This window comes from Ahaetulla prasina, chromosome 14 (assembly GCF_028640845.1).
Source record: "Ahaetulla prasina isolate Xishuangbanna chromosome 14, ASM2864084v1, whole genome shotgun sequence".
NCBI classification, from domain to species: domain Eukaryota; kingdom Metazoa; phylum Chordata; class Lepidosauria; order Squamata; family Colubridae; genus Ahaetulla; species Ahaetulla prasina.
The window spans coordinates 17,387,231-17,414,975 of NC_080552.1; the positions used below are offsets into that span (position 1 = coordinate 17,387,231).

At 43.3% G+C, this 27,745-nt stretch overlaps 1 protein-coding gene across 5 annotated transcripts in view; it reads left to right on the top strand.

Moving 5' to 3' along the window:
- VWA3A (von Willebrand factor A domain containing 3A) overlaps positions 1–18,045 on the top strand; it is a 56,063-nt gene extending 38,018 nt beyond the window's left edge. For 2 of the 5 annotated variants that reach the window (XM_058157264.1, XM_058157265.1), the window contains 7 exons: positions 637–781; positions 2,477–2,621; positions 8,682–8,833; positions 9,008–9,134; positions 11,885–11,982; positions 12,498–12,561; positions 16,886–18,045. In XM_058157264.1, the coding sequence (XP_058013247.1) occupies positions 637–781; positions 2,477–2,621; positions 8,682–8,833; positions 9,008–9,134; positions 11,885–11,982; positions 12,498–12,546 (716 nt within the window). In that variant the 3' untranslated portion in view covers positions 12,547–12,561; positions 16,886–18,045. Of the gene's footprint in view, positions 1–636; positions 841–2,476; positions 2,622–8,681; positions 8,834–9,007; positions 9,135–11,884; positions 11,983–12,497; positions 12,562–16,885 lie in introns of those variants that run through there. The other 3 variants (XR_009152091.1, XR_009152090.1, XM_058157267.1) reach the window with 3 other exon arrangements.
- Positions 18,046–27,745: the final 9,700 nt, after the last annotated feature.

Below are 27,745 nucleotides of genomic sequence, written 5' to 3' on the forward strand. Positions count from 1 at the left end.
GGTTGCAGGAGGTCCTGGCAGCCGAAAACGAAGCTTGGGAGCCCGTTTTTGCTGGCACAAGCACCACGGGTCGGTCCTTCGCTGTTTCCAGGGTGGCCCTGCGGGCCGGATCCAGCCCCCGGGCCTTGAGTTTGACACCCCTGATCTAGGTCATGGTTGTCTCAAAGGTTGCTTTTCCAAAAGACACCTGGACTTTCTCATATATATTTTTTTTCTTGAAAACCTTTCACTTCTCATCCAAGAACCTTCTTCAGTTTTGGAGCTACTTCAGAATAGAACTGAAGAAGCTTCTCGGATGAGAAGAAAAACGTTTTCAAGGGTGGGGGGGGAAAGAATCCAGAAAGCCCAGTTGCCTTTTGAAAAAGCACCTCTGGGGTCTTTCTGATCCAGTTTTAGAGCCCAGCCAAACGGGATATTCCTTAAGTGTGTGGATTTAGTTTCCTAGAATCCGTGACCATGACCATGCATGGAGAATTCTAGATTATGACATCATATATCCCAAAGGTACCAGCCTGGAGAAGATTGGTTTGATGGGATTCCTGGCCTCCCTTTTATCCTAATTCCGATTCTTTAGATTAAACCCAGTGCTAGGTAAGATAAAAGGGTGTCAACAGTCAAACAATTATCTTTCTTTAGGCAGCCGCCGATTCTTTGGGGTCATCTTGGAAGCCAACGTTTGCCTTCTCATTGACACATCTGGTTCCATGGAGCACTCCTTGAGTCTGGTTGCCAAAGAGCTCACCTCCCTTATTTGGGAACAGCTGAGGAAGAAGGCCACCAAGTAAGGAAACTGCAGGGATAGTAGCTTACCTCATTCCAGTGATAACCAGTCTCGGACTGGTAAGTTGTCCTCATAAGCAGGCTCCCCCTGTCCCCGCCTGCAAATTTCTCCCAAAGGATCGGAAATGAGCTCTCTATTTTGTCTTGATATATAAGAGCGCTAACTGAGTGGTGCGGTGGCCTAGAGGTTGAGTTCTTACCTTACAATCAGGAGGCTGTGAGTTCGATCCTAGGTAGAGGCAGATATTTCTCTCTCTGAGCACGTTGAGAATATATCTGCTGAGCAAAACTCCTCATTGGCGACAGGAAGGGCATCGGGCCGTTCAAACCCTCTGCTAGCTCCATTTAGTTGCCCAGACTCCACCCGGCAAGGGATTATGGGGTCATTAAAAGAAGATAATGATGTAAGAGCTCTAACTGGTTGCTGGATGGCCCTGTATAGCTACAGCACTGGGGACATTTTGGAGGAAACCTACTCAGTGAAGATAGTGGTGGATCTGCTGAAGGTTCTGGTGGGAATTCCCAGACACAGTCCTACTTGCAAGAAATAACTGAGCTACTGGATGTGTTTGGAGTTTTGATTCCTGTTATTAAATTATACACCCAGAAATCCTGATCACAGCAAGCTAAGAGAGCTGATAATGACCTGAGGAACCTTGTTTGGCCTTCAAAGATCTCAAAAATAGTTATCAAAATACTAACATGGTAGAAGCTGTGATTTACATCAGGGGTCTCCAACCTTGGTCCCTTTAAGACTTGTGGACTTCAACTCCCAGAGTCCCTCAGCCAGCAAAGCTGGCTGAGGAACTCTGGGAGTTGAAGTCCAGAAGTCTTAAAGAGACCAAGGTTGGAGACCCCTGATTTACATGATTAGAGAGAATACAAAGCTGATGCCACTTTAACCACAGTTTTGTCATGGCCTCCTGCCAGTCCATTTTAGAAGGTAGTCAAATTTTACTCAAAGAACTAATGAAAGAAAAACCACCGGATCTTCTCTACCCTCATAGAAATATCAACTAATTGCTTGGGGAAGGAAGAGTGAATTGTAAGGAGATTGTTATGCCTCGTCCGCTTTCCCCACAGCCGGGGCTTTCTTATCTGCTTCCGAACGCTGAGGAATGTCCTAGCATGCCTCCCAGCCCCAGCCCTGGCTCCATGCCCAGACAGGCTGAGGAAGAAGAAGCGCCTCCAGCCCCCAGCCCTGGCTCCATGCCCAGGCAAACGGAGCAACTCGACCCCTCCCCCTCCCCCACAGCATGTGAGCCTGAGGAAGGTCAATTACCAACAGCTGCAGACTGGAGTGACCCTCGCTTCAGGAGAATTGATAAGCGGCGTCAACAGAAGGAAAGGAGGGGCAGGCCGGGATAAGTGCTGAGTCATGGAGCCACATCCCATGGCCTATATAAAGGATCTGCTTACTGGCATTCTCTGAGTCAGGCAAAGTCTACCTTGGATTGCTGAAGTCACTTCCTGGTCTCCTGCCAGCCTTGAGAACTTTGCTAGGACTTTGGCAGAGCTGCAGAGGCACGCCTGATACGGACTTCCCTGACCCGGCCGTCAGCGGAGGAGTGGGACACGACAGAGATCATCTGTTGGCCACTTAGTTTATCTCAATGTGATCTTCGCCACAGTTTTGCTGATGTGGTTGTCCACGCTGATTGTGGCTTGCTGATTAGATCTCTCGCTTTCTCTCCAGGTTCAACCTCATCGCTTTTGCAGAAGGGGTCCAACTTTGGCAGGAGTGCCTTGTGGAGGCCACGGATGAAATGTGCCACCAGGCTGCCCAGTGGGTATCCCTCTTTCAGGCTCATGGGAATACATCCATTCTGAAGGCTTTACAGGTTGGTTTCGTTGAACCGAAGCTTTTGCGGTTCAGTAGTGTTGCCATAAACCCTGGAGCCAACGGGCCTAGAGCTGGGTTCTCCACCCTTAGCAACGTTAAGACTTGTGGACTTTAACTGCGCAGACTGCACTGGCTACCTGTGGCCTTTCGGGTGCGCTTCAAGGTTTTGGTCACTATCTTTAAAGCGCTCCATGGCATAGGGCCGGGTTACTTACGGGACCGCCTACTGCCACCGATTGCCTCCCACCGACCCGTACGCTCTCACAGAGAGGGACTCCTTAGGGTGCCGTCCGCCAGGCAGTGCTGACTGGCGACACCCAGAGGAAGGGCTTTCTGGAACGAGCTTCCCCCAGGGCTGCGCCAACTTCCCGACCTCCAAACCTTCCGCCGCGAACTTAAAACACATCTATTTATTTGTGCAGGGCTAGCCTAGGGTTTTTAGTTTTAAATTTAGTTTTAATGGGGTTTTATACTATTTTAGTGATATTTTAATTTCGGCCTAATTAATAAGTTTTTTAATTGTTGTTTTTATTTGCATTATTCTTATGTTTTTATTTGGCTGTACACCGCCCTGAGTCCTTCGGGAGATAGGGCGGTATAAAAATTCGAATAAATAAATAAAAATAAAAAATAAATAAACTTCCAGAATTCTTCAGCCAGCCGTGATGAGTTGAAGTCCTCAAGTCTTAAAGCCGCCATGTTTGAAGGCCCCAGCATAGAGAATGGGTTTCCCCTTCAAAACATTATAATCTGCGATGGATTTTCTGGATTCCAGTGCTATCTTGCTGGAATATTCTAGTGGGAGTTTTTGTTGTGACCTAGGTCCAAGTAGTTATTACCAGACACAATCGATCCTAAACAAACATATTTTATTAGAACAGCTGAGAATTACTTCATTCTCAGCTTAGTCAAAATTAATTCCAAAACAAATTCTTCAGAAAAAGTCCTTCGGCCTTATCACAAACCTTTGTCTTCTTTGGCAACCTGCCAAAGGCTTTTCTTGGCAAAGCCCCACCAAATTCAGAAACAAGAGACGCTGACTAGAAACAAATGTAGCAATGTTGCTTTTCTACAAAGAGCCCAAGAGCTGTTATTGCTCTTTTAAGCCTTATAGGAGGGGCCAATCATCTCCTGGCCTTACTCCAGAGTCGTCCTTTCTGCTTTAGCTGCTTTGGCTTACTGGCAGCTCTTCTCATCTGTGCACTAGGAACAGGCTCCTCCTGTTCCTCTGCCTCTCTGCTGTCTGCCTCTGGAGGCTCCGGAGTCCACACATCGCTCCCAGATGGCCCTGGTCCCATCTCTGCCTCCGATGCAGGACCCTCGTCCGGGCCTTCCCCTGACTCCAGGACTGGCCTATTGTCCTCATTTTTTTTTTATTTGAATTTATATCCCGCCCTTCTCCGAAGACTCAGGGCGGCTTACACTGTGTTAAGCAATAGTCTTCATCCATTTGTATATTATATACAAAGTCAACTTAATTGCCCCCAACAATCTGGGTCCTCATTTTACCTACCTTATAAAGGATGGAAGGCTGAGTCAACCTTGGGCCTGGTGGGGCTTGAACTTGCAGTAATTGCAAGCAGCTGTGTTAATAGCAGACAGACTTAGTCTGCTGAGCCACCAGAGGCCCTTCATTGTCCAACTCCGCTGCCAGCTCCGCAGGCTGCTGGTGGACCACAACAGTTTTCTTAAGATTATTATGAAGGGAAACACAACCATTTTGTGCCCAATACCCGGAAGAATGATATTACATAGGTCAGTGATGGCAAGCAAACCTTTTAGGCACTGAGTGCCCAAACTGCATGTGCACGCATGCCCAAACTGAAAGGTGCATTGACGTGCACATGCGTAGATGTGCTTGGGGTCATGCGCATGTGCAGACATTTGCACACGCATGCACAGCAGAAACCCGAAGACCAGCTGCCCGGTGGGATGTGGGGCATCCCAACACCGGCATTGCGGCAAGAGCTTCTGTTACACCGTTTGCAGGGAAGCAGAAGTTCACAGAAGTAACACTACGGGGTTCTGACCTGGGGCGACACCGCACGTGCCAGCAGAGAGGACTCTGTATGCCACCTCTGCCATGCGTGCCATAGGTTCACCATCACGGAGATCGGTTATCTATCGATCTACCGTAAGGATTGAGTTTGGGCAGGGGTGAAATTCAAATTTTTATACTACCGGTTCTGTGGGTGTGGCTTGGTAGGCGTGGCAGGGAAAGGATAATGCAAAATCCCCATTCCCTCCCCGCTCCTGGGGGAAGGATATTGCAAAATTTCCATTCCCTCCCCACTCCAGGGGAAGGTTACTGCAAAATCCCCATTCCCCCCCCCACTCTTGGGGGAAGTATACTGCAAAATCTCCATTCCCTCCCCACTCCTGGGAGAAGGATATTGCAAAATTTCCATTCCCTCCCCACTCCTGGGGGAAGGATACTGCAAAATCCCCATTCCCTCCCCACTCCAGGGGGAAAGATATTGCAAAATCCCCATTCCCACCCCACTCTGGGGCCAGCGAGAGGTGGCATTTGCCGGTTTTCCAAACTACTCAAAATTTCCACTACTGGTTCTCCCGAACCTGTCAGAATCTGCTGGATTTCACCCCTGAGTCTGAGGTTCTGCAAATAGTCCTCTACTTACAGTCATTTGTTTGGTGCCATTCAAAGTTACAACAGTACTGAAAAATAAGGGGACTTATGATTGTTTTTAACACTTAAGATCGTTGTAGCATCCCCATGGTCATGTGATCAAAACTTGGACACTTGCCGACTGACTCATATTTATGGCAGTTGCAGTGTCCCCGGGGGTCACGTGATCTCCTTTTGCGACCTTCTGCCCAAGCCAAGTCCATGGGGAGGCGTGTTGACTCACCGGTGGTGTCTCTGTCCGCTCCTCCAGTTTTAATGGGGCCTCCGGAGGAGATACTACGCCCGGAAGATAAGAGGGCTGAACAATCACTGGTCAAAGCACACCAGTCCGCTGCCTGGGCCATTAAGGCCTCCACGGCAGCTTCGTTCTTTAACAGGGCGTCCCTGCTTTGGCTTAAACAGCTGCAGGACCGCTTGCCCCCTGTCGTGTCTCACTCCTCCGCTGACGGCCGGGTCAGGGAAATCTGAATCAGGCGTGCCTCTGCAGCTCTGCCAAAGTCCTAGCAAAGTCCTCAGGGCAGGCAAAGTCCTCAGGGCAGGCAAAGTCCTCAGGGCAGGAGACCAGAAAGTGACTTCAGCAAGATAAGTTTAGACTTTGCCTGACTCAGAGACTGCCAGAAAGCAGGTCCTTTATATAGGCCATGGGGTGTGGCTCCATGACTCAGCACTTATCCAGGCCTGCCCCTCCCTTCCTTCTGTTGCCTCCGCCTATCAAGTCTTCTGACGCAAGGGTCACTCCAGTCGGCAGCTGTTGGTAATAAACCTTCCTCAGGCTCACATGCTGTGGAGGAGGGGGAGGGGTCTAGTTGCTCCGTTTGCCTGGGCATGGAGCCAGAGCTGGGGGCTGGAGGTATTTCTTCTTCTTCAGCCTGTCTGGGCATGGAGCCAGGGCTGGGGGCTGGAGGTATTTCTTCTTCCGTGTTCGGAAGCAGATAAGAAGACCCCGGCTGAGGTGAGATTGGACGAGACACAACACCCCCATCTGACACCAGATCGCAGCAGGACTTAAAGCAGGACTTAAACAAAATTGCGGCTGCCTTCGAATTTTTGGCGGACGCCGCCCTAAACACCTCCAGGTTTGCCGCCAAGGCTATAGGAGCCACAGTCTCCTCCCGACGATTACTCTGGCTGCGCCATTGGCAAGCGGATGCCTGCAACAAAGGGAGGCTGGCCTCAGGGCCCTATTCAGGTAGCAGTCTGTTTGGCCAGTTTTTTTTATTTTTATTTTATTTGCATTTATATCCCGCCCTTCTCCGAAGACTCAGGGCGGCCTACACTATGTCAAGCAATAGTCTTCATCCATTTGTATATTATATACAAAGTCAACTTTTATTGCCCCCAACAATCTGGGTCCTCATTTTACCTACCTTATAAAGGATGGAAGGCTGAGTCAACCTTGGGCCTGGTGGGACTTGAACCTGCAATAATTGCAAGCAGCTGCTGCTAATAACAGACTGCATTAGTCTGTTGAGCCACCAGAGGCCAGTCCCTGGAACCCCTCCTAGTGGAAACCAGGGACAAACGGACACTCCTCCCAGGCCTATCCCGTAGAGTGGAAGCTAGGCCTCAGCTTTATTTTCGTTCCTTTCGGGGGTCAGACAACGCCTTCATGGTGCAGAGACCGCGAAGGGCATTCCTTTGTGGTCCCTGCCTCAAGGAACGTGTTGCTGACTTAGCAATTTGCACTGATTCCCTTAACCCCGGTGGCAAGGAAGGTCGTAAAATAGTGCTTGTGTGGAGGGGGAATTAACATCTTACTTACGGGACCGTCTTCTGCTACCACTTGCCTCCCACTGACCGGTGCGCTCCCATAGAGAGGGTCTCCTCAGGGTGCCGTCAGCCAAACAATGCTGGCTGGCGACCCCCAGGGCGAGAGCCTTCTCTGTGGGGGCACCTGCCCTCTGGAACGAGCTTCCCCCAGGACTTCGTCAACTTCCTGACCTCCGGACCTTCCGCCGCGAGCTGAAGACGTATTTATTCTTCCACGCGGGACTGGCATAAAATGGGTTTTATTAGGATTTTAATGGGGTTTTATGATGTTACGTATTTTATATTTGAATTATCAGCCAATTTGAATAAGTTTTTTAACTCTGATTTTATTGTATTGTATTTATGAATGCTATTTTTATCTGGCTGTAAACCGCCCTGAGTCCTTCGGGAGAAGGGCGGTATAGAAATTAAATTATTATTATTATTATTATTATTATTATTATTATTATTATTATTATTATTATTATTATTATTATTATTATTATTATTATTATCTTGCATAGCAGCAGAAATTTGGGGCTCAATTCTGGTTGTAAGTCGAGGACTACCTGCGCATTTAAACCAAAGCCAACGTTTGCCTTTCCACAGGGGACCTACCAGATTCCTACTGTGATCGCCAGCAAATCCAGTTCTCTCATCTCCAGGATTTTCTTTAAAGCTTCTAGCTAATTACAGCCTCAATTGTGGTCAAAAGTGAAGGATTATCTGTGGTTATGCAAGATAAAATCTCATTTACTTCACTCAACAAGGCGTTTCTCCTCAATGACCTGATGACTGACCTGAATCTTTTAACCACAGCATTGTATTGCCTAAGCTGGAGTGGTGAGGCGGCCTAGAAGCCGAGCTCTCACCTCACAATCAGGAGACTGTGAGTTCGATCCTAGGTAGAGGCAGATATTTCTCTCTCGGGGCACGAATGAGAATATATCTGTTGAACAAAATTCCGCATTGGCGACAGGAAGGGCATCTGGCCAGTAAACACTCAGCTAGCTCCATTCAGTTGCCCAGAGTCTACCCTGCAAGGGATTAAGTCCTGCTGCACTGGCTACCTGTGGCCTTCCGGGTGCGCTTCAAGGTTTTGGTAACCACCTTTAAAGCGCTCCATGGCATAGGGCCGGGTTATCTACGGGACCGCCTACTGCGACCAGATACCTCTCACCGACCCGTGCGCTCTCACAGAGAGGGACTCCTCAGGGTGCCGTCAGCTAGGCAGGGTCGTCTGGCGACGCCCAGGGGAAGGGCCTTCTCTGTGGGGGCCCCCGCCCTCTGGAACGAACTCCCCCCAGGACTCCGTCAACTTCCGGATCTTCGAACCTTCCGTCGCGAGCTCAAGACACATTTATTCATCTGTGCAGGACTGGCTTAGATTTTAAATTGAGAGGGGTTTTAAATTGATTTTAATATTTATATTTCTGTTTTTTAATAATTGGGCATTATAATAAGTTTTTTAATGATTATTTTAATTTGTATATTGATGTTTTTATATGCCTGTAAACCGCCCTGAGTCCTTTGGGAGATAGGGCGGTATATAAGTTTGAATAATAAATAAATAAATAAATAAATTATGGGGGTCGTTAAAGGATGATGATTGTAGTGCCTAAGCTCTGATTTAATTCAAGGTGTGCTTGTTGTCATTTTCAGAGAGCGCTTAGTCTGGAAAATGTCGAAGGCCTGTACATTTTGACGGATGGAAAACCTGACACCAGTTGCAGCTTAATTCTCAAAGAAATTGAAGCGCTTACGAAGAATCGCGCTGTTACCATCCACACCATTTCTTTCAATTGCACCGACAGGTAACTCTCGCTTGGCTTCCCAAAACTGAATTTTAAACTTGAACCCTGGGCCAACATGAGAAAAACGTTCTGCATTATGGCCAATTCAGCAAGTGGCCAACTTCTCTGAGTCTTGGAACGTAATGTTGAGGATTGACTCCCAGTTTGGGACGTTCTCCTTTTTGTCTCGGACAGAGTGGCCAACGACTTTCTCAAGAAACTCGCCTTCCAGACCGGTGGACGCTACCATCGTTGCCATGGAGATGTGGACGGACAGTTGGCCGCACACCAGCTGCTTTCGCAAGGCTATAAAGATGAGGAGGTACCTATCATTGACCCAACTCGGAATCAACGAGCTAATCTTCCTTCCCAAGGTCACTGCAGGTCACTGCAGGTCACTGCAATCCACCATGCGACGCCCACAAGATTAGATTATGATTAGATCAGTTACCGTCAATCGGTGTTTTATCAATCTTGGTGACCTGCTGTTTTTGGGGAATTCTGGAAGTTGAAGTCCACACAACCTGTCAAGATTGAAAAACATTGCATTAGAAGTTGCAAGAGAGAGCGAGGAGTTTTAACACAGGGCTGTTGATCATTTCAACCATCTTCATTCATTCATTCGATTTATTGATTAAATTAATGTGCCACCCATCTTATCCAGAGATGACCGTGGCCGCCTTACAAACATTAAAATTACTGCACATTATATTGTCTGTGGAGATAGATATTCAGTCATCTCGGTCATGGGTGTCCCAAAAGTGCTTTTTCAAAAGGCAACTGGACTTTTCCTAGAAGACATTTTGCTCCTCATCCAAGAAGCTTCTTCAGTTCTGACTGAATGATGTGGAACTGAAGAAGCTTCTTGGATGGGAAGCGAAATGTCTTCAAGGAAAAAACCAAGTCCAGTTGCCTTTTGAAAAGCACTTTTGGGATACAAATTATATTATTTCTCTAGCAATTTCATTTCTGGCAGTGATGACGTCTCTATGATTCTTATTCTCCATCTCACTCATCCTTCTTCATATCATCTTCATTAGCGTTACCTTTACCACTTTGAATTATTCCTAGTCAGTTCGTACAAGGGCTTCACAGGTAGTCCTCGAGTTATGACTGCAATGGGAGCCAGCATTTCGCTTGTAAGTCATGACGGTCATAAATTAATGCACCCCCATTAACCGGATCTGGTTTTACAACCCATCTTTATGACAGTCATTAAGCGAATCACACATCGTAAGTCTTCATTGCATCACATGGTTGCAATGGCGAAGTCCATTCTCCCAAATCGAAGGTTTTTGACCCCAAAACTGGCAAAAATATATTTCTAATCACAGCTAAATAACCGTATGATGCTGCAACCAGTAGCAGGTATGAGCCAATTGTCAGGGCCTAAAATGAAGTCATGTGATCAGCGAGGGGCAGCATGATATTTTACGATGGCTGGAAGTACTTTATGTTGATGTAATGTCAAAGGTGTCAGTTTTGGAAGGCAATTTTCTTTTTGCTTCTTAACTGCCACATATTTTAGCTGGGGAGGTTGGGAGGGGATTGTTGTTGGAGCAGTAGAAAGTTAGTTATAACAACATTCCGTATTCAAGGACTTTTGCCTGTGTCTGATGGAGACTGCCTGAAGACTGTATCCAATTGAGTGTGAAGAGTGGATTGGACAATGTGATGAACTTGTGAGTGTGAGGCAGGGCTGTGAACTGTCAACTGGGTGTGGAAAACCTGGAAGCTTTCAGTTTTGGGTTTTCCCAGCCGTGTCAACATGACATCTCTAATAAATTGGAACTTTGAGGAACCTCAAGCCTCAGACCCTTATTTCGTTAGGGGTGTTCCTTGGAACCCTGACATAAGGTCATGATATAATGTCATTACATCAATCAAAGGTCATTATTGACATACTGTTATTAAGTAAGGTCATTATTTACTAAGTCTATTTATTAAATCTGCACCACTATTAATCTTATCATCGTTCCCATCTCCCATTTCCTTCCTCTTATGACTGTATGACTGTAACTTTTTTGCTTGTATCCTTGTATACTGATATTGTTTCCAGATTGCTTATCTGTATCCAATGACTATCATTAAGTGTTGTACTTTATGATTCTTGATGAACGTATCTTTTCTTTGATGTACACTGAGAGCATATGCACCAAGACAAATTCTCTGTGTGTCCAATCACATTTAGCCAATAAAAAATTCTGTTCTGTTCTGTTCTGTTCTGTTCTATTCTATTCTATTTTTTATTTTTATTTATTTATTTATTTTTATTTGTCACAACAGCATAAGCGTGAAAATAACTATATAATATATAAGCATATATATGAGCATAAGTATGTAATAACTATATTAATTGGATATAATGAAAGGAAACAATAGGACAGGAACGGTAGGCATGTTTGTGCTCTTATGCACACCCCTTACAGACCTTTTAGGAATGGGGTGAGGTCAATCGTAGAGAGTTTTTGGTTAAAGCTTTGGGGATTTTGAGAAGAGACCACAGAGTCAGGTATTCTATATAATAATATAATATAATATTATTATATTATAATAATAATAATATAATATATTATAATTATATTATTCTATTCTATTTTATTCTACTCTACTCTATTCTATTCTATTTTTTTTTATTTGCATTTATATCCCGCCCTTCTCCAAAGACTCAGGGCGGCTTACACTATGTCAAGCAATAGTCTTCATCCATTTGTATATTATATACAAAGTCAACTTATTGCCCCCATCAATCTGGGTCCTCATTTTACCTACCTTATAAAGGATGGAAGACTGAGTCAACCTATTCTATTCTATTCTATTCTATTCTATTCTATTCTATTCTATTCTATTCTATTCTTATTAAATAAGGTCATAAATCAAGGATTATCTGTATATGGCCAGAAAGACATTATCGGGACAGATTTTCTGCTTCCTGGGTTCCTAGCAGATGTTCCCAAGGAAAAGGGATGTTGGTTGACCTTTGTTTTCTTTAATGATCAATTGATCTTCCGCTTAAACAAAACGAAAGAAAACCTGCATTCTCGATCTGTTTATTTCCCCCCCACACCCCAGGATCCTGTTTTCCCCTTGTTCGAAGGTGACGATTTGAAGAAGCTTGTCGAAGAAATAGACAAAGCTAGGAAATACTTAACACAGGCAAAGATGTTTAGGTGAATGTCTAATATTTGGGTTCTGGACTTGTCAATTACCCTCGTCCTTGTTTCTTCATTTGAAAGGTTGGTGGTTTCTTGCTTGTTCTTTTGGGACTGGTTTTCGTTTTCCTGTAATTATATTTTTTGAATGAAAGGGAATGAATACGAATAAAAATGGAGAAATTAGAACCTAAGGGCGAAAGAAGATGTGACTTAATAAAACGAGCAAGGAAATATTAAGAAATGAATAAAAACTATGAAAAAAGAATATTTCAGCAAAAAATGCAACTAAGTAAAATATATTTGAATATATTGAATTCTATAAGATACGATATGGCCAATACTCTGTTCATAAATCATATATGTGTGTAGGAGGTGGAAACTAAAAAATTAATAAAAACTTGTTCTAAAAAATATTATATTTTTTTGCGGATAAAAACCTCTCAGGGTGTTTTGCTGTTGCATAAGATGAGCAGGAGATGAAAGCAAATCATGGATAATAATCGATTTTTTTGTAACTTTCTTTTTACTAGATCACTTTTAGATAAAAAGAACACAAATGACAAGAACCATCTCCCTTAATACAGTTGCTTCCAGGTAAAACAGATACATATGTTTGCTTGCTAATTTTTCGTGCTAAATAGCTGTGTGCACTTTTCAGAAAGATTTTTTTTTTATTTGCATTTATATCCCGCCCTTCTCCGAAGAGTCAGGGCGGCTTATACTATGTCAAGCAATAGTCTTCATCCATTTGTATATTATATACAAAGTCAACTTATTGCCCCCAACAATCTGGGTCCTCATTTTACCTACCTTATAAAGTATGGAAAGCTGAGTCAACCTTGGGCCTGGTGGGGCTTGAACCTGCAGTAATTGCAAGCAGCTGCTGTTAATAATAGTCTGAGCCACAGAGGCCCATTATCTACTCTAAATATGTGAAAAGTTTCAAAAACACTAACAGTGGCCATATAGACAGGTGGTCCTCAACTTACGACCACAATGGAGCCCAAAAAAATTTCTGGGGCTAAGTGAGGCATTTGGAACGTTGCCCCATTTTACGCCCTTCCTTGCTGGTCGTTGTTACATGAATCACTACAGTTAGTAACACTGTAAGGCCCAGCCTCTCCCCCCTTATTCAAGAATGTAAAGACTCTTGAAACTTGCCATTTCAAAAGGAACCTTTTTCTGAATAGAGGTGATAGCAGGTCAAAAAGAAAGCAGACTGAGGGTCCTCAGGCTGTGCAGTTAGAATAAAGGGATTAGAAACCCCTCCCAACTATCCAATGTAGATTCAGCCAATCCACAGGTGCGAAGATGTTATTGTACCGGCTGCTCTGAGAAAGTGATAAGGGAACTTTCTCAGGGTCATCCTTCCGCCAGCTCTCGAGCGATGAAGTCCACATGGCTCTCCCTCCCCTTACATTCCCCAAAAGGTGAGAAAATGCCAGGCCGCTTAGGCGCCAGGCTAGAAGGTAAAAGTAAAGGTAAAAGTAAAGGTTCCCCTCGCACATACGTGCTAGTCGTTCCCGACTCTAGGGGGCGGTGCTTATCTCCGTTTCAAAGCCGAAGAGCCAGTGCTGTCCAAAGACGTCTCCGTGGTCATGTGGCCGGCATGACTCAACGCCAAAGGCGCACAGAACGCTGTTACCTTCCCACCAAAGGTGGTCCCTATTTTTTCTACTTGCATTTTTTACATGCTTTTGAATTGCTGAGTTGGCAGAAGCTGGGACAAGTAACGGAAGCTCACCCCTTTACGCGGCACTAGGGATTCGAACGGCTGAACTGCCGATCTTTTGATCGACAAGCTCAGCGTCCTAGCCCCTCAGCCACCACGTCACTTAGGCTAGAAGGTATAAATCAGTAAATTGCAGGATACAGGATCTTTATCGGGGAGAAAGCCATAAAGTACGAATGCAATAACAAATGCAAGGGGTCCCCTTCTTCGCCCTTGAGAAATGGCAGATTCACGGATCTGACATTCTGCCCTCCTTAGGAAAAAGGATAATCCACCTGGCAAGAAACAAGAAAACATATTAAACAACAATAATCAAGACAGTTTGTCTGGGTAATGCGGGTGGAATTTCCTTGGCGTGAACATGTTTCTTAGCTAGCCATTCGTTTTGGGATTGAGGTAAGGTGTTTCCATGCCACTAAGTATTTTGTGGAACCATGGTGCATGCGTGAATCAAGTATTTCTTTGATTTCAAAATGTTGCTCTCCTTCCACCATAATGGGGGCTGGATGTGTGGGTGTAGGTGGTCTGATGTCAGAGATAATTTCTGGTTTGAGTAGGCTACAGTGAAATACAGGGTGAGCTGTTGTGATCAAGGCGCAAGTAGTGATTACTAAACACCATGCAGACCTCAACCAACTTAGTTTATTAAAACAGCTTAGAATTAATTCATCCAAAACAAAATTCTTAATAACCAGTCTGTCAGCCTTATCGCCAGCTTTTGATGTCTTTGGCAACCTGCCAAAGGCTTTTCTTGGCAAAAACCCAACAAAGTTCAAGAGACGCTGACAAGAAGCAATGGAATCAACGTTGCTTTTCTACAAAGAACCCAATGGCTCGTTGGTGGTCTTTTAAGCCTTATGGGAGGGGCCAATCATCTTCTGGCCTTACTCCCGAGTTGTCCTTTTTTCTTCAGCTGCTCTTGCCTTCTGGCAGCTCTTCTCATCCGTGCACTAGGAACAGGCTCCTCCTGTTCCTCTGCCTCTCTGCTGTCTGCTTCTGGAAGCAATGGAGTCCGTACATCGCTCCCCGATGGCCCTGGCCCCATCTCTGCCTCTGATGCAGAGCCCTCGTCCAGGCCTTCCCCTGACTCCAGGACTGGCCCATTGTCCTCCCCAGCCTCGTCACTGTCTCACCCCGCAGGCTGCTGGCGGACCACAACAGTGAGCAGAGGAAACATATAGCAGAGAATTGAGATATTTGATTGTGAATGTTATAACAGCAGCTAGGATTGTATTTGCTAAAAATTGGGAAAATGAGAAATTACCTATGCAAGATGAAATTATTCGAAAAATAATGGAATGTGCAGAAATGAGTAAACTGACATTTGAAATTAGAGAACAGGAAGATAAACAATATTATAAGATATGGGATTTGTTTTATCAATGGTTAGAAGGGAAGATTATTATTATTATTATTATTATTATTATTATTATTATTATTACTACTACTACTACTATTACTATTATTATTATTATTTAATTTGTATACCGCCCTTCTCCCGAAGGACTCAATACAATAGGATACAATAACATAGATTTGAGAAAGGTTATTATGAGGGAAAATTTTGAATTAAATTGATTGAAGATGATGGGATGAATGATGTAATAAGATAAGATTGGCATAATGTAAGATTAGATAAATCTATGACATGTGTATGTTGAAATTAAGGGGCGTGCATAAGAGCACAAAAGTGCCTACTGTTCCTGTTCTATTGTTCCCTTTATTATATCAAATTAATATAACTAATGCATATTCTTTACTTATATATATATATATATATATATATATTTTCTTCATGATGTTTTTTTACTTATAACAATGACTGTTGTGACAAAATTAAATAAAAAAAAATTGCACAAAGGATTTGTAATCAGCCTACCGACACATTGTTTTTTGGATTGAAGATGTTTTTATATTTAATAATAATAATAATAACAACAGAGTTGGAAGGGACCTTGGAGGCCTTCTAGTCCAACCCCCTGCCCAGGCAGGAAACCCTACACCATCTCAGACAGATGGTTATCCAACATTTTCTTAAAAATTTCCAGTGTTGGGGCACTTACAACTTCTGCAGGCAAGTCGTTCCACTGATTAATTGTTTGTTTGCGGTAAAAAAAAAAACTTTTTGCAAAAACAAACCAGTGAGCTTGCCAAGAGTCTTTGGGAGGAGGAGTTCCACTGCGACAGGGTTTATGACCCTCATGTAGGGTTTATGACCCTATGAACTGTGGCTCCAATTTCTTTGAGGGCTGAAGCGGCTGGAGGAAATTTGTGGCTAGGTAGACCCTGTCTCGTACTTTGAATGGTTTTGCCCTCTTCTTGTCAAATTGGGCTTTAAAGTCTGCCTTAGCTTCTTGCAGGGCCAGTCTGACATCTGGCCGTGTGGTTTGTCATTTATGCAACCACTCTTTAAGAGAGCGGATGTCTGGTTCTTCAGTGGGTATGACAAACGGTTTATCTGGATCTGGGTGTTTTTGTTCTGTCCCCCTCGCCTCAGTCCGAGCGATGACTTAAGTAGCCGGCACTATCAGCTCTGGCAGCAAACTAGCGAGCGTCTGCCAAGTGTCTCTGTTATCTCCTTTGATGCCGATGAGTCAACAAACAGTACTTCAGCTCTAGTCAAGCAGTTGATTTGCCTGCTACGAAGAGGCATAGCAGCCCTTGCTGCCTTTATATCCTGTGCGGTGTGGCTCCATGACTCAGCACTTCCTAGGCCTGCCCCACCCCTGCTTCTGTTGTTCCAGCCTCTCCTGCCTACGAAACCTAGGGTCCAGCCAGGCCTGATTGCCATCAGCTGGGCCTGGAGGCGTGACCTGGGGGGAAAGAGTCAAGGGACGGAGGCCTTGTTATCTCCTCCACCTGGCCTGCCTCTGGCTCCTGGAGCTGAGCCAGGGAAGCCGGTGCTCCGGAGGTAAGTCCTGATGGCCCTTCCCCCTCACTTTACAAGTCACTTTCTGGCAGGGGGCCCGGCTCGGGGGGCGCAGACACAACAGTTTTAATACCGGCTCAGCTGAGAAAAGTTGTTTTAAGCTTTTTGACTGCCGCTTGGCATTCCATTGCCCAGTTTAGTGGTTGCCTGTACTTCATTCTCACCTAGACAGAATCAAGTAGAATTATCTTATCGGTGAATTACCCTAGCGGTTATCTTTTTAATTAAAATCTTACTCTCTGTCATTCTTTCAACAGATCCAGCAAAGGAGTTCTGTTTTATTTTTTTCATAAACCTGCTGCTATAATATCCCCGGTTGGCAAATCGTCCTTCATTTCCATGGGAATTCTAGAACGAAAACAAAAGAAACTTGAAAAATCTTTCAACTTTTTGCATCACCCTTAATCTCAGTACACCTTTTTTCTCTTCTTCATCACCACCTCCCCCCACAAACGATGGATCCTAGGTGATCTTGTTAATCTTTTCAGCTTTGCCAAATGCGATAAGTACGGGGTGCTCACATCACTATAGTTTTATAAGTTTGCTTATGGAGTAAACACTTTTTGAAGGTGAAAGAGGTTGTCTCCAAAAGCTGTTTTTTGGGGGGGGTTTTGGGATGGGGGAAAACTTCATTTCCCACAATTCCCATCACCTTCTAGATTTGGGGCTTGCTTGCTTTTCTCAAACTCATAAAGGAGAGCAAAATGTAAGATGAGGTTTCTTCAAATGGATTCTCCAAATTGCTGACCGGAGATCAACATTCCCGGAAACATTTGACGATATTGATTCCATCATCCCGCGTCAGACATCCAGTGGAAAAGATTAATGAAAATATCTATGGAGATTCTCCGTTATCCTGGTCACAGTTGCCCCAAAGGCGCTTTTTCAAAAGGCAACTGGGCTGTCTTTGTTTTTCCTTGAAGACATTTTGCTTCGCGTCAAAGAAACTTCTTCAGTTCTTCTTCTGCATCCAAAAACATCAGTTCGGTTGTTCTCATCCAAGAAGCTGTGAAGAACTGAAGAAACTTCTCGGGTGAAAAGCGAAACGCCTTCAAGAAAAAAACCAAGAAAGTCCAATTGCCTTTTGAAAAAGCAACTTTGGGGTTAGAGAGAACGTGTGTGGCCAAGTACCAATCTAAGCTGTTATACTGTGCGGTGCAGCGAATAAAACAGAACTTGCAAACCCAGATATATGGTACTATCTAAGAAACAAAAAACTGCATTTTTAAAAATTCTGCCAGTGTTCTGCTAGAACTATACTATATACACTACTACTGCTAGAACTAACATTCTGCTAGAACTATACTTCTCCTTGATTAAAAAGGAAGAATAAATCCACTGCTCTATCACCACATTTCTTTTGGAAAGACAGAGAACATTTTGAATGTCATGATCCTTTTTGTGTCAATAAAGTTTGCAGAAGCATTCTCCTGGCAAATAAGTTTGATTTCATTCTTCTTTTTCCCTTCATGTTTGCCGCTTCCCTTCGCCCCTCTCCTAGCTCCCCATCACTACCAACTGGCCTATGGTTAGAGCAGGGGTAGTCAACCTTTTTATACCTATCACCCACTTTTGTATCTCTGTTAGTAGTAAAATTTTCTAACCGCCCACCGGTTCCACAGTAATGGTGATTTATAAAGTGTATAGTCGCCTGCGCATGCCTCTCGCGCATCATGGATTGGGTTTGGGGGGGGCGCCGGCTACCAGCTCTGCTTGTCTGTTACAGCTGGGTGGTGTAGGAGGAGATGCGCGAGCTATTCTGGGACGAGGCTCTTTTGTTTGCGGTCGCACTATAGCGCCATTTAGTTTCACTTATGTAACGTGAACTAAACTTAGGCGCGGGCGAAACAAATAGTATATTTTCAGAAATTTAAATTGTCACAGGGAATTTTATGAAAACCTAATGAAAATGTTTTTAAATAATGCTATGAAATTTTTTTTTAAAGTCAATTAAATTTTTAAAAAAAGGAAAGTGCTTCAGTATTGGACAAAACCCCTACCGCCCACCATGAAAGCTGGAATGCCCACTAATGGGCGGTAGGGACCAGGTTGACTACCATTGGGTTAGAGTAACCTCGCTTTAAAAATTGGTGGCCCCAATGTCAACCCTTTGACATAGCTGTGCCCGAGAAACCAACATCATAAATATTTAAACCATAAATGAACCTTGTTGTCTTCTTCTCATCTTCCTTCCTTTTAAAAAGCAACCCGCGTTGAATTCTAGCCCCTTACTTGAGTTTTCTGCCATTTTGTCCAGGTAACACTGTTGAGTATAGCTATAGGAAAGTTAGTCAATTAACAATCATGATAAAGAAGAGCTTGTCATGCTTGAAATGGTCACCTGTGCTAGTAGTTGCATCCAGGGAAGAGGGATGATGTCCAAACACAGGGATGATTAAGGTAGCAACTGTGGCTACATCCATTTTCTATATACGTTGCACCATCCACATATCAAAGGGGAAGGAATTCGATCCTTACAATCACAGCCGTCGTCTTGATTGTTTTTGACCCAAGCGCCCATATCTGCCACATTTCTGTATATCAGATAAATGGTTGGTTGCTACTCTTTTGAGGAACTTCAAAAGAGTTTGCTAGTTTTTATCCACTCACCTCAGTTTTGTAGTCATATTATTGGCCATGGAAATTGGCCTATAATCTTCAAATTATAGGCCAATCTTCACGGCCTAACAAATCGGAAGCAGCAGGTGAAGCTAAGCAGAATCACATCAGATACCTGTACAATTAGCACAGCCCCCCCCCCCAAGGCTGTGTGCTCTCCCCACTTCTCTCTGTATACCAATGACTGCATCTCTAACGATCCATCTGTTAAACTACTGAAGTTCGCAGATGACACAACAGTGATCGGTCTCATTTGTGATAATGACGAATCCGCATACAGACAGGAGGTTGAACGACTAGCCTCGTGGTGTGACCGGAACAATCTGGAACTGAACACACTCAAAACCGTAGAAATGGTGGTAGACTTTAGGAAAAACCCTTCCATACCTCCACTTTTCACAATACTAGACAATACAGTGCCAACAGTAGAGACCTTCAAGTTTTTAGGTTCTACCATATCACAAGATCTAAAATGGACAGGTAACATCAAAAACATCATCAAAAAAAGACAACAAAGAATGTTCTTTTTGCGCCAACTCAGAAAGCTCAAACTGCCCAAGGAGCTGCTGATCCAGTTCTACAGAGGAATTATTGAGTCTGTCATCTGCACCTCCATAACTGTCTGGTTTGGTTCTGCAACCCAACAAGACAGACACAGATTTCAGAGGATAATTAGAATTGCAGAAAAAATAATTGCTACTAACCTGCCTTCCATTGAGGACCTGTATACTGCACAAATCAAAAAGAGGGCTGTGAAAATACTTACAGACCCCTCGCATCCTGGACATAAACTGTTTCAACTCCTACCCTCAAAACGACGTTACAGAGCACTGCACACCAGAACAACTAGACACAAGAAGAGTTTTTCCCCAAATACCATCACTCTGCTAAACAAATAATTCCCTCAACACTGGCAAGCTGTTTACTACATCTGCACTACTATAATCTTCTCATCATTCCCATCACCCATCTCCTTCCACTTGCAACTGTAACTTTGTTGCTTGTATCCTTACGATTTATACTGTGATTGATTGTTTCCTGATTGCTTAATTGTAGCCTATGACTATCATTAAGTGTTGTAAGTGTTGTACCTTGATGAAGGTATCTTTTTCTTTTATGTACACTGAGAGCATATGCACCATCCTTGTTCTATTCTATTCTATTCTATATTAATTGCTACTTAATGCTACCCTGGCATTTCTGATAAGCTCAACGTCTTCAAATTAATTGTTATTTATGCTCCGTTGATTGTATGCAAGATGTTATGTGGCCCCATCAGATTTCAAAATGTCCACTTTAATTGCATCGTTGGCGACCCAGCACATCATGCATCAGGAGTACAATTCATACCACAGAGTCCTGTACAAATTGCTTAATGACAGTTCATAATCATCCAATCAATGGGCTGAAAGACAATGGATGGGCACATCTAATTTTCAATTCAAAGTCACGTTGAAGGCTACATACCATTGCCTTGAATTGGTATTTAATCCTACTACTAGCTGCTTCTGACAATTGACAAACCAATTGTGATTTGCCTAGTAAGCAAATAACACCAGACATGTCATTAGCAGGCAAAATCACAAAAGCGTATCTCACTTACTTTGGCCATGACCTGGAGAAAGGGGTATTTACTGGAGAAAGCAGTTATGAGGTAAAAGGTAAAAGAGTTAGTGGTAAAAGGAAACATCCAGATCAGTATGTAGCTGAAGATATTGAGAGCTTGGAACACGCAATGTCCCTCGGTCCTTCAAACTCCACTATCGCTCAAAGAAATCATCAGTAGGATGGAGTGTTTGCAACCCACCCATCAGAAGCTCCTGGTTTTTAGCAACGACTTGTCATAGGTTCACAGTCTCATGATCCAACACTGGAAAATCAATGTACATCAAAGTTTAGCTGAAGGGCTGCAGACAGTTGTTCTGTGCACACTTCAGAATCCGATAGAGTAAGCCAAATATATGCCTGGCTTTACACAACATATAATACAACAGCTAATTCAAGAACTGTTCTAAATTCATTGGGTGGATATAGATAGATACAGTATGAGAGGCAGTTTGATGTATTGGTTGAGGCACAAGGCTGGAAGGCAGGAGACAGTGAGTTCTAGTACCGCCTTAGGCATGAAAGCAATAGTGGGTTTCAAATTTTTTGACTACCGGTTCTGTGGGTGTGGCTTGATGGATATGACATGGCTTGGGGGGCATGGCAGTGGATGGATACTGTAAAATCTCCATTCCCACCTCACTCCGGAGGAAGGATACTGCAAAATCCCCATTTCCTCCCAATCAGCTGGGACTCGGGAGGCAGAGAACAGATGGCGGCAGGGCCAGACAGAATTTTTACTACCAGTTCTCTGAACTATTCAAAATTTCTGCTACCGGTTCTCCAGAACTGATCAGAACCTGGTGAAACCCACCTCTGCCTGAAAGCCAGCTGGGTGACGTTGAGCCAATTGCCAGGAGACAATGAGTTCTAGTCCCACCTTAGGCATAAAAGCCAGCTGCGTGACTTTGGTCCAATCATCAGGAGATGGTGAGTTCTAGTATTACCTTACCCAGGCAAGCCATCTGGATGACTTTGGGCCAGTCCCTCTCACTCAGCCCAGTCCACCTCAGGGTTGTCATCAGGAGAAAAATAGAAGTAGGAAGAATAATTGTGTTCATTGCCTTGAATTATTTGCAAAAATAATAAAGATAGAGAGAGAGAGAGAGAGAGAGAGATAGAGAGATAGAGAGATAGATAAGAAGAAACATGATAGGTTACGCAGTAAGAGGGTTAGATGCTCATATCTTTGCCTCTCAGCTTTAGAAAATTACAAGATTTAGGGCAATGTGCCAAGTGTGGTAGTCCAAAATTCCTTGCTTGTTTTGGCAGTTAAGTTCCTCCACCTTATTCATAATGATTCTTATCCAGGACACAAATTTACTGTGGGTGGTGTATATAATCAGAACGTCAAAAAAACCCAACAAAAAACACCATCCAGGATGAATGTTGAAATACTAGCCACTATTTTGGCTCCGGCGCGAGGTCACGCTGACTGATAGTCTCAATCAAACATAGCTTGCTTTCCCTCAGAGGCTGCTGTTATAAAAGTTAAGAGAGTTTTCCAATCGGTTTCTGTGGAAAATTGGTTCCACAGAATCCACAACGCAGGAAACGCAGAATCTCGCCTCACCCACCGGATTGTTGAAGGCACCAGCTGTAGGCTAAAGGTAACTATTATGATTTAGGAGTAAGCGATTATTACACATTTTTAATGCATGCCACTTGGGGGTGCAGACAGGTCCCGAAAATGGAGGGGGTGAGGTGTGTGTGTGTGTGGAATGGGACCATATGGATCATATGGTCTCTAGACTTTTTTTTTTAATTAAGTCACAAAACCAAAATTAAGCAGATGGTTTATATGCAAGCCTTCATACGGCAGACCAGTCGTTTCACTTTTTACCAGCTATAAAACCCTTAGTAACCCATTCTAAAGTTTTGATAGACAGAGCAAGAACTCCACTAATGTAAAAGAACCAAATGGGTACTTTTAGGGTTTTATCTTTTCTTTTTGGACCGGCACTTCTTCTGAGGAAGCAAATCTTAATATAATATCGTGTTTCCCCGAAAATAAGACCTCGTCTTATATTTTTTTTGAACCCTGAAATAAGCGCTTGGCCTTATTGCCATGCGCTCAAAAGCCCGATTCGGGTTTATTATCAGGGGATGTCTTATTTTGGGGGAAACAGGGTATGCATTTTTAACTTTGGTCCTCCTCCCTCTTTATCCCTCTTTATCGTGGTACATTTTTCAGATAGCCAAATTCCTAAATACTTAATTTTTTTTGCTCTCGAAATTCCCAGTTTTTCCTCTAGTTCTTCATTCTGTCTGTTGGTTAAATTCTTAGTCAATATTTTGGTTTTGTCTTTATTCAGTTTAAATCCTGCTACCGTGAAAAATTGGTTTATATCTTGTAATAGATTAGGTCCAGACTCTAGAGGTTCCTGAATAATAAATACCAAATCGTCTGCAAATGCTTGGACCTTATATTCTTGTGACTTAATTTTTAATCCCTTCATTCCTGAATTATTTCTAATTTGTGATAATAATGTCTCCACAGACAGAATGAATAACAAGAGTGATAGGAGGCAGCCTTATCTTACTCCTTTAGCTATTTCAAAGCTTTCTGTTTATTATTATCTTTGCCCTTTGTATAGTGTATATGGCTCTAATCATTTCTATAAATTTTTCACCAAAATTCATTTTTACTAATTGGTTTATCATAAAGTCCCAATTTAAGTTGTCAAAAGCTTTCTGTGCATCCAAAAATACCACAGCTGCCTGTTTTTCAGGGTGAGCTTCATAGAATTCTAAAGCATTGATGATAATTCGTGTGTTATTTTTTATATGTCTGTTGGGTAGGAATCCGTTTTGATCCGAATGTCTAATTTCATTTAGTATAATTTTGATTCTATCTGCTATTATAGCCATAAATATTTTATAGTCAGCATTTAGCAATGAGATTGGCCTATAATTCTGGATCTTCTATTGTTCATTATTATTTCTGGGGATGAGGGTTATCAGTGTTTCCGTCCAGGAATCTGGTATTTTGGTTTTTGCAGTACTTCATTGTATGTTTCTAATAATAATTGTTCTAATGATTCTTGAAATTTTATATAAAATTCAGCTGGGATTACATCCGGGCCTGGAGTCTTATTTTTTTGTTTTTGTATCTCCAGTCTCGTTATTTTCTTACTTAGTGCTTCTTTAGTTAAATCTGGTAATCTGGGAAGATTCCTTTCTGGGAGGTATCTTTGAATGTCTTTCCTTTCGATTTTTTTTTTTATTATATAATGCTTGAAAATAATTTACTGCTATACTTTTCTTTTTTCTTTCTGGAAGTACATCATCCCATCCTCATCCTCTACTTGTTTTATTAATTTCTTTTCCTTTTCTTTTTTTTAATGTATGGGCCAACCATCGACTGGCTCCCTAATTTCTAGTTGGATTCCTGCTTCTGCTTCCAGGTGCACAGAAAAAGTTTTCTTAAGTAATTGGCATAGTTCCATTCTCAGACTAAAATAATAATATTTTAAGATACAGGTGTATAGGTTGTTCTCATATGGTAGCATCTGTTCAAAGCTACAACCACATTGAAAACAGGTAATTTATGGAGGGGGGAAAAACATATGAATAATGCTTGTAAGAATTGGGTATGTCTAGTTTAATGAAAGGAAGGGACGTGGTGGCTCAGTGGCTAAGATGCTGAGCTTGTCGATCGAAAGGTCGGAAGTTCAATGGTTTGAATCCCTAGTGCTGTGTAATGGGTGAGCTCCCATTAGTTGTCCCAGCTTCTGCCAACCTAGCAGTTCGAAAGCACATAAAAAATGCAAGTAGAAAAATAGGGACCACCTTTGGTGGGAAGGTAACAGTGTTCCGTGCGCCTTTGGTGTTGAGTCATGCCGGCCACATGACCACGAAGACGTCTTCGGACAGCGCTGGCTCTTCGGCTTTGAAACGGAACTTTTACCTTTACCTAGTTTAATGAAAACAAAGACTAGGGGTGACATGATAGCAGTGTTCTGATATTTGAGGGGCTGCCCCAAAGAAGAAGGAGGTCAACCTATTCTCCAAAGCACCTGAGGGTAGGACAAGAAGCAACGGATGAAAACTAATCAAGGAGAGAAGCAACCTAGACCTCTGAAGAAATTTCCTGACAGAATAATTAATCAGTGGAATGGCTTGCCTCGAGAAACTGTGAATGCTCCAACACTGGAAGTTTTTAAGAAGATGTCGGATAACCATTTGTCTGAAATGGAATAGGGTTTGAGCAGGGAGGTTGGACTAGAAGACCTTTAAGGTCCCTTCAAACTGTTGTTCTGTATTCTGAATACTTACAACTGGTCCTTGCACTTACAACCAATCCTCATACTTACAACCATTGCAGCATCTCCAGAGTCACATGATCATAATTTGGGCGTGTGGGTGAATATGTGCCATCGAGTCAATGTTGGCTCTTGGTGACTATGTGATGGATCTTCCCTGAGAAGACCTGTCCCTGACATAGGTCCGTCAGGTTTTCTGATGCTGTCTTTATATCCATCCACCCTGCTGTTGACCAAGCTCTTCTTCCCATTCATTCCACCTTTTCCAGCATCAAAGGCCCTTTAAAATAGCTGAGTCTTCCCATAATAGGTCCCATGTTGGATAATTTCAGCCTGAAAACTACAAGAATCTAGTCACAGAGTTACAAGGAGACCAATTAAAATTACAGGAACTTTACTGTTATTTAGATTGTTCAGTAAGAGTTGTTACTTTAATGGCTAAGGAAGCCTACTATATTTATAGATGGATTATATTTTTATCCTGCCTTAATTACTTCCTATTAAGAAAAAGATAAAAGAATATCAATGTTGTGTCTGCGCACCCCGAGCCGGGCCTCCTGCCAGAAAGTGACTTGGAAAGTGAGGGGGAAGGGCCGTCAGGATTTACCTCGGGAGCACCGGCTTCCCTGGCTCAGCTCCAGGAGCCAGAGGCAGGCTAGGTGGAGGAGATAACGAGGCCTCCATCCCCTGACTCTTCCCCTGCCAGGCCACACCTCCAGACCCAGCTGATGGCAATCAGGCCCGGCTAGACCCTAGGTTTCATAGGCAGGAGAGGAGGGAACAACAGAAGCAGGGGTGGGGCAGGCCTAGGAAGTGCTGAGTCATGGAGCCACACCCCCAGGATATAAAGGCAGCAAGGGCTGCTGTGCCTTTTCGTAGCAGGCAAATTAACTGCTTAACTAAGAGCTGAAGTACTGTTTGTTCCTGGGTGACTCATCGGCGTCAAGGGAGATAACAGAGACACTTGGCAGACGCTCGCGATTTTGCTGCCAGAGCTGATAGTGCCGGCTAATTAAGCCATCGCTTAATTAGCGAGGGGGGACAGAACAAACAAAACCATTGTTTCCATTGTTTCCAAGGGATGAAACCCATTCAAAAAAGAAATAGGCAAAGTCCATCGTCCAAAACAAATTCAACAAATTTGTCATCAAAACTAGTCATCGAATTGGCAAAGTCTGTTGTCGTTCCAGATCTGACGCAAACCAGAATTATACCACATAATATTGCGAGTTAGAAACACGCTCAGAAAGTCACTTTCTCCAATAAATATTCCATCCACATTTCCCGGTGTCTTCAAACTTCACCTTCCATTCGCACCAGGAGTGGCCTCTGTTCCCACGGGAGAGAAAGTCACCTGGCCAAAATAATCCTCACTATCTATTCGCTCCTTCCCCTCACACACTTTAAGAATGTGGCGAGCCCAGAAACCCCCTCCTCACATAGTAAAGAGAAAGAAAAGGAATAATGGGTATACTAGAGAGCTAAATAAAATGGCTACACTTATGTCAAATTTGGGCCCGACACCGTGAAGCACTTGCCAAATAAATAAAAACCTACCGTATTTTTCGGAGTATAAGATGCACTGGAGCAGAAGACGCACCTTAGTTTTTGGGGAGGAAAATAAGGAAACAGCTGATTGGCGGGTGGATCGGCCTCCCGGAATACCCCCAATCAGCTGTTCCCAGAGGTGAATTTTAGCAACAGGTTCCTTGATTGTGACCTCTGTGCCTTGCTTTTTTTTTTTTTTGCTTTTTTTTCTCCCTCTGAAACTCTGTTTCAGAAAAAACATTTTTCTGCCTCTGAAACTCCATTTCAAAAAAAACATTTTTCTGCCTCTGAGAGCCTCCGAAACAGAGCTTCAGAAAAAAAGCCTCTGAAGCTCTGTTTGGGAGCTTCTTTCTGAAACTCCGTTTGGAGCTTTTTTTCTTTTTCTTTTTTTTTTCTTTTTTTTTTTTATAAAAAAGTTTTATTTTTACAATCATATCAAATAATTCATCCAATGTACAATTATATACAATTAGTCGGGCTTGCCCAGTCACCACCCCCCTTTTTAACTCTCTTCCCTCTTCTACCTTCTTCTACCTTCTTTCCAAACCTTCCTCTCCTTCTCTTATCTACATCCTCTCCTCCCTCCACCCTCCACCTTCCTTCTCCCTCTTCTACCCCTCTTCCTTCCTCTTCTCCTCTTTCCTACCTCCTACTCTCTCTTTTCTCCCTCCCCACCGTTTGGGGCTTTTTTTCTGAAGCTCCATTTCTGATGCTTTTTTCAGCCTCTGAAACCTCGGTTTGAGAAGCTGGGCAGGTCTACATTCGGAGTATAAGACGCACCCAGATTTTCACCCTCTTTTTTTGGGGAAAAAAGATGCATCTTATGCGCTGAAAAATACGATAAATATTGCAAAGCACCTCATAAACCATGAGGTTGGGGTAACCGTTGGTTTTCGTTTCTTTGATTTTATATCATATATATACCGTATATACTCGAGTATAAGCCGAGTTTTTCAGCACGTTTTTTGTGCTGAAAAACGTCCCCTCGGCTTATACTCGGTCTATCTGACTTATACTCGAGTTTTTTTTTTAAGCCCTCGGCTTATACTCGAGTATATACGGCTTATACTCGAGTTTTTT